We start from the raw sequence: 7,300 nt of genomic DNA, 5'->3' as shown, positions 1-7,300 counted from the left end.
TGGAGTGTTCAGGTTGTTTTTCGGATTTATTTTTGTAAATGTGTGAAAAATTCGAAGATTGAATAAGGTGTTTTTGTTTGAAATAGTTGATATTTTTGTTAAAGACTGTTGTATTTTTCTTTTTTTCTTTTTTGAGATAGTGGGTATATATATAGTTTATTATTATTATTATTATTATTATTATTAGGGATATTGGTTTTTAATACTCTCAACTTTCCCTCATTGGTAGATAATACTCCCAACTTTCGATTTGTCACCCACCAGTCCCAATTTTCACCCTATTTTCCTGTACCACTCCCCGTCTAAATGAACACTAACATCGTTAATGTTTTGGACTAAAAATGCCATTCAAATTAGTTGAGGAGGTAAAACAGAAATTTTATTTATAACACACAACCTCCATTTCTGGTGACCTCGTTTTTCCGGCGACCTCATTTTTTCCAGCGAATTTGAGTTTTCCGACTATCTCGTCTTTCAGAAAATGGAGATGGTTCAGAGGTGTAAAAAGGTGATGGAGATCATGAAGATTGTACACCGGTGGAGATATGATGAAGATGGTGCTCGCCGGAAACCTGCAACTCGATTTTCCGGCACGCAGGCGATCCCGGAAGATGGCTGGGTGAGACACTGTTGGTGGCGGGGGGCGGGGTTGCGGTTTTGGGGCGGTTTGGCGGTGAAATGATGGATATGGTGTTCGCCGGAAACCTGCAACTCGTCGGAAAACTCAAATTCATATGTGAAGCTCGGTGAAATGATGGATATGATGTTCTGAAAGACGAGATAGTCGGAAAACTCAAATTCGCCGGAAAAATGAGGTCGCCGGAAAAACGAGGTCACCGGAAATGGAGGTTGTGTGTTAAAAATAAAATTTCTGTTTTACCCCCTCAACTAATTTGAATGACATTTTTAGTCCAAAACATTAATGAGGTTAGTGTTTATTTAGACGGGGAGTGGTACAGGAAAATAGGGTGAAAGTTGGGAGTGGTGGGTGACAAATCAAAAGTTGGGAGTGTTATCTACCAATATGAGAAAATTTAGAGTATTAAAAACCAATATCCTTTATTATTATTATTATTATTATTATTTAGGGATGGCAAATTGGATTTTAATAATGTAAGGCCCCGTTACCGGTAGCCCTACTTTCGTGTTGGATTTACTCATAAACGCAGTTCTAAATATCAGAGTTAATTAAAACATTCGCGGAACATTAAAAACATTCAAACCATTACATTCCATAACCATAATTCTGGTCTTATCGAGCATTCATAGTCATTTAAAAACAAAACATAGTCCTTTGAAATAAAACATCATAGCAAAATCTTCAGATGCCAGCTTCGTCCAACTCTGCCATGTGTCCTCCTCAAGCTACCTGCTTCATTCTACTCACCTGCGTGCATACTAAAAGTCAGCTACGCTGAGTGAGTTCTAGTTAATCACATAATCATACAATACCTTCTTACATTTCATACTTAACCTCTTAACTTTCTTTCATACACACATAAGTGCATATACTTTCATTCTTACTTTCATACTTTCTTTACAAACATAATCATACGTTTTAAAGAGCATTTCACCCTATAACCTCACAGATATTATAAAGGTCTGGTCCCTAACATCACAGATATTATAAGGGTCTGGTCCCTAACATCACAGATATTATAAGGGTCTGGTCCCTAACATCACAGATATTATTAGGGTCTGGTCCCTTTGTTTCGTGTAACTGTACCATACCTGTTCATACATGCTTTCCTTGACAATACGTGCAATCTCCGAAGAGCGTTCACGTACCATCATCATAACATACATACATTATGCATACATCATATATTCATACATACATCATATCTCTCATCATACTTATCAATCATATCTTAACTACCACCTGACGGTTCATGCAATATCCGAAGATCGTTCACGCACCGTCAAGCAATCATCATACGTAAATCATACAAGGCATACACTTATCACTTAAGATAAGTGTATTCACTATCACATCGAGTATGCACACAGCCCCGAAAACATAACAAGGAAGTGGGGCTAGAAACTCACCTGAATCCTGTTACGCTCTCCGTTAATCGTTATTCCCTTCTTGAGTTGTGCACGGCTAACTGTATAATATTTACACGTATCAATTAACTACTACTACTCATGTTGTATTTCTATCTTTATATAACCCACAACGAACGGGGGTCCGGGGGCAGCGCCCCTGGCAGCGGGGTCTAGGGGCGGCAGCCCCTAGCAGGGTCCAAGGGACAGAGCCCCTGGCTGGGGTCGAGCTGCAAGGTCAGCTTGGAAAAATTTTATTTCCATTAATTGTCGTAACACATTTTCCATTAACATTTGAATCGTTAATTAATTTGCTACTTAAAAGTTCAATGGCCTAATTGTAATTAAAACATTCTTTTCTAAGTCTAGGGACTGTTCTGTCATTCTTTCAAAGTTCTGATTCGTTAAGATGCTCTTTAGCGAATTGGTGTTCATTCGTTACTTCTGTCCTTCATAACGAACTGGCTAATCTGTTACTTCATAACGAATTGGCCTTTTTAGCGAATTGGACCCTCATAGCGAACCAGTCCTCATAACGAATCAAACCTTATAACGAACCGGTCGACATACGAATTGGACTTAACGAACTGAAGCTAGTTCGTCAGTCTTTCCTTAACGAATTAGTACACGAATCAAAGCTAGTTCGTTATATTCCCTTAGACGAATCAGCTAGCGAATCGCTTCTAATTCGTCAATTACTCCCTAGCGAACTAGGGTTAGGTCAGGGGATGTCAGAACATTCCCTGACACCCGTAACCTCGTATTAACTTTTCCGGCGCCGCCATTACCGGAAAGCCGCCGGAATAGCGCGAACTCACCGGAAAAACGAGTTTTAACTCGTTTTTCGCCCCGTTCGATCCAGATCTGAGCTAGGGTGATCCCTAAGCTCATCATAGGTTTGGTTTATACCCGATTCCACCCGGATCTCGTGATTTAAGCGGTTAAACGGTGTCGGCTCGTCGTTTCGCAACTATATCTAACGGGTTAAGCTCATACAATATAATACTATCATTACCTCGGGTCGGTTCTCGGTTTCCTTCTTGATATCGGTTTAGAGAGAGAGAGAGAGAACTAGGGAGAGAATCTTAAGTGTGTGTTTTGGATGGTGTAAGGGATATGTGTAAATGAATTAAATGGAGGATTAAGAGTATATATATATTTTTAATCATGGGCTTAAGCCCGTGGTCCTTCCTTCATTCCTCCATAACCCAAGTCCATAACCCATATCCATTTACCCAACACAAGTCCATCTCGTATTCTATTCAACTAAACCGATAACGACCCGTTATAAAATAAACGAACTTTATTTTATTAATATAACCGAAAGTAGGATGTTACAAATAATCTCAACTATATGTTTTTAGATGATAATAATCACAACTGAGCTTATTCTCACTAGTGGTCCCAAATTTAAAAAAATTGGCTATCAGTGGTTCCCCGTTAAAAAAACTTAATGACGTTAAGCTTTTTTTCGAATTTCAAAATGAACTTTTAGGGCTTTTGATTGGAAGGATGATACGAGCCAATTGATGTAAAACTTAACTCGAAACAAAGCTACAAACGACTTAATTTTTGTTAATTGAAACTTCAAATACCCGATGTGAAGTATTAATTAAGCTGTTCGGAGCCTTATTTCGAGTTAAGTTTTACATCAATCAACTAGTATTCCCCTTTCGACCAAAAACCCTAAAAAATCAGTTTGAAATTCTATAAAAACTTAACGTCGTTAAGTTTTTTTTAGCAGGGGACCACTAGTGGGCATAAACTCAGTTGAGATTATTATCACGCAATAATATTCAGTTGGGATTATTAAAATCCAATTTGTCTTTATGGATTTGACTGTTGTTAACAGTCATATAATTAAAATAATATTATTGTCTACTTAAACCAGGGGACAAATGCATGCACCTCTAATCGCCCCAAAATCGCGAAAAGGGGAGGGGGGTTCACGATGACAAATGGGCGATTTTACCCTTAAAATCGTCCCATTATATTTGATCTTATGATATTCTCATTTCACAGGCTCACAAAATTGAATGTATTCAATGCTATGTATTATTGAGCAAAATGTCTCCATAAATAGTGCGTAAATCAATTATTATATAACTGTTCGTTGTCATAAATAAATAAACCATCAAACAACTCACCGTACACGTAACTCGACTTTAACAAGTTTAATTAAAATATTAACACGATTTGTAAGATATTGGAGTTGTTTCAACATGGATTGATTCATGACACAATTTAAATTACTAATTTTGTATTTCTTAATTAATCATAGAGTATACAATATTGGAACTTTGGTGACGTCATCCGGTAAAAGAATTATTGAACAACTGTTGCTACAACACAGAGGTAGGGATGGCTCTAATGATTTAAATGACGGTTCAAGAGATCTGTAGAGGTAAATAAATCGTTAGTTTACAACAGGTGGAGGAGGTCTCTTGCAATCAACCTCTCACGTGAGAATAAGTTAGTTGTTTTTAGAGAGCTATAACTGGAATAAGAAGAGAATAATGAGAGGCGGGTTTAAAATGTGATACTCTGGATACCAAAGGCATCCTTATATAGTGGAATTTCTTGACAAAGTCAGCTCCCCGTAGACAGCTCAAAGGGGTATAATGTTTCTCTTCTTTCCTCGGCTACTGGTAAGACGTTACTGTTGAGGTCCCATCAAATAGATGCTTTTAAGCTTAGGAGTTATCAGAGCTGCAAGTTGATGGGTTTAAATATTTTTTTTTTCTTTGGTGAGCCCACCTACGTCGTTAACAACCAAAAACCAAAACATAATTATATACATAAAAATAGTATAAGGTCCGGTACTATACGCAATTGTAACTAGATAAATGAGAACTGGAAAAAGAGTAAACTATATTTTTACATAACTACATACACGTAATATTTACCATAGTTAAAATAGTTACCTTATCATATTTATACAATTATAGTAATTTGGTTAAAAGAATTTTTTATATTAAGTTATAAATAGTATTATTAAATAGTGATAAAGGTTGAATATATTCGAAGTTGTGATGCAAGGCGATCGAAGAATAGCATTAAAGAAAGCAAAAGCATTTACTTTCCCAAACCCCAAAGGCCAAGAACAAGAAGAGAAGAAGGAAGATCTACCTTTCACTTTACAACCCATTTCAAGAATCTTCATTTTACCCCCCTTATCTTTTCTCCTTTTACTCTTTACCCCCTTTACTTTTCCCCTTTATTCACCATCTCTCTCAAACCACTTGGGATCACCCAATCTCCTTTTATCACAAGTTTTCACTTTTAATCATCATTCCATTTTACTCTTCCTTTATTTGAAATATATTTTGAATAACAAAATAGCAAATTTATTAAGTTTAACTAGTATTTGAAATTTTCCATCAATTCTTATTCATTAATCTTTATTTTTGACAAGAGCTTAGGTTTCGGTTAAACATCCTTAACTTATGTTTGATAGATTAGACGATTGGCTATAGTGTTATGAAAACGACTAGTTAGGTCGGGAACCGCCAGTCTTATAATTTTCTTACTAACCAATGCATTGTAACCATATAAACCAACTGTCGTTGTTATCAGTTTGTTACTAGCCAATGCATGATTGTGCTTTGTGCATCGTACCTGTTTAAACCCGTCGCTTTTAACACTGACCGTACCAAACTATTAGAATGCCTACAATAATTACAATACTTATCATAAAATTAATAAAAACTGTTTCATTATATATACGATACTAGAAGTACCATTAAAACCCAAAACAAAAAACTCGTAAATTAGGTATGCCATTATCATAACTTTATAAAAATAAAACTAGCAAACTAAACCACTAGCAATAGCTCGATTCGTGCCCATATGTGTAGTTCCATACACAGGAAGCTCCTCAGAATATTGTTCATTCTTCAACATTGCCAAGTGATCAAGCTCAAATAAGTCCGAACTCGAGACACTTGCTATATCATCTTCATCTTCTTCTTCATCATCATCATCGTCTAAATCATTCTTTTTATCGTCATACTTCCTCAAAAACTCTTTAAAATTTGGTTCTGTCGTTCTTGCCCATGGGAATGTCGTATGAGGAAGCTTATCGAAATCTTGTACATTGCGTACATTTTTCGGACCATAGGGACGAGAATCTTCACGATTAAGAAATGTGACGGTTCTTCGTATACCATTGTCACTTGGTCTTGAAATATTTTTGTTTAAACATGATCTTGAAAACGAAGAAGCCGATGAACACGTAGACACATTGGTGGATTTCGACTTTCTTTCACTCCGGGTTTGGGTTTGGGCTTGGGCTTTAACATCACAACCCAAATTTTTTGACTTCTTGGGATTCCCATTTGTGAAAATGGCATTAATAAAGGTTGTCAGCCGACCTCCAGGTGAGATCGGCTGCTTCACTTTTTTCAAACTTGCGTACAATTTTAAGGCTCTAGTCTTCGACCTGACTAGACCACTATCATCAGTTTTATCTGTTTGATCATCATCAAACGGGTAAAACTCATTCTGCTTTTTCCCAGCAGAACGTGACGGAACACTTGTTTTAACCTTATTTAATGGTCCAAAACAAGACTGATTCGGCTTAACCGCTTCAGCTTCCGAATACCACCCGAAACTCGAATCCGACGAACTCGAACCCGAACTAAAGAACAAAGGGTCATTATCAAGTAACATTTTCTGATCAAATTCTGGCAATGACGCTTTTTTATTGGCTTTCATTTCCATCCATTGATCAACCAAACACGCTTGTCGAAAACCCGCAATTTCTTCATCGCTTTTACTCTTGGACCCGCGGTCGGTTTTCTTTACGGGTTTTTGCTTTCGGACTTTAAATTCACCGAATTTCTCATCGCCTACATCGATTGAGCGGTAGATTTCATCAAGAAGTGATGAAGAGAATGATGGGTATTGTGTAATTTTATTTGATTTATTATCCCAGTTATACATTTCTGCCATAAGTTGTGAATATTGAGGGAATGAAATGAAGAGTGTAGAGAGAGAGAAGCGAAGGCTTGAAGAAGAATGAAGGATGGATGAGTATGAACAGGAAGAAATGGGAGTCTTTATAAAGGGAAGACAGGCGCGTGCATAAGTTGTGCAATTTATTAATAGGTTATTGTGAAAAGACAATATTGCCCTTGGGTTTTAAATTTATTTTTGTTTGAAAACCAACATTTCTAGCAACATGTGCATTAGTAAAACAATATTTTTTAGGATATTTAATAAATTCGGAAAATCAAGTCTTCTATTGGACTAC

At 36.7% G+C, this 7,300-nt stretch overlaps 1 protein-coding gene across 1 annotated transcript; it reads right to left on the bottom strand.

Moving 5' to 3' along the window:
- Positions 1-5,804: 5,804 nt before the first annotated feature.
- Positions 5,805-7,041, bottom strand: LOC143616087 (protein BIG GRAIN 1-like B). Its single transcript, XM_077089033.1, has one exon. It carries the CDS (start codon positions 6,997-6,999, stop codon positions 5,854-5,856), a length of 1,146 nt encoding a protein of 381 aa, XP_076945148.1. The 5' UTR covers positions 7,000-7,041; the 3' UTR covers positions 5,805-5,853.
- Between the last annotated feature and the right edge of the window lie 259 nt (positions 7,042-7,300).

This window comes from Bidens hawaiensis, unplaced genomic scaffold, assembly GCF_021521415.1.
Source record: "Bidens hawaiensis isolate Kalapana, Puna unplaced genomic scaffold, B.hawaiensis_p1.1 tig00045634_1, whole genome shotgun sequence".
Taxonomy (NCBI): domain Eukaryota; kingdom Viridiplantae; phylum Streptophyta; class Magnoliopsida; order Asterales; family Asteraceae; genus Bidens; species Bidens hawaiensis.
Note: the sequence above shows the minus strand (reverse complement) of the source record. Positions and strands in the feature narration are given on the sequence as shown.

Bases quoted from the DNA above. Each gene is read 5' to 3' on its own strand.
- LOC143616087 (XM_077089033.1), bottom strand. From the start codon at position 6,999: ATGGCAGAAATGTATAACTGGGATAATAAATCAAATAAAATTACACAA.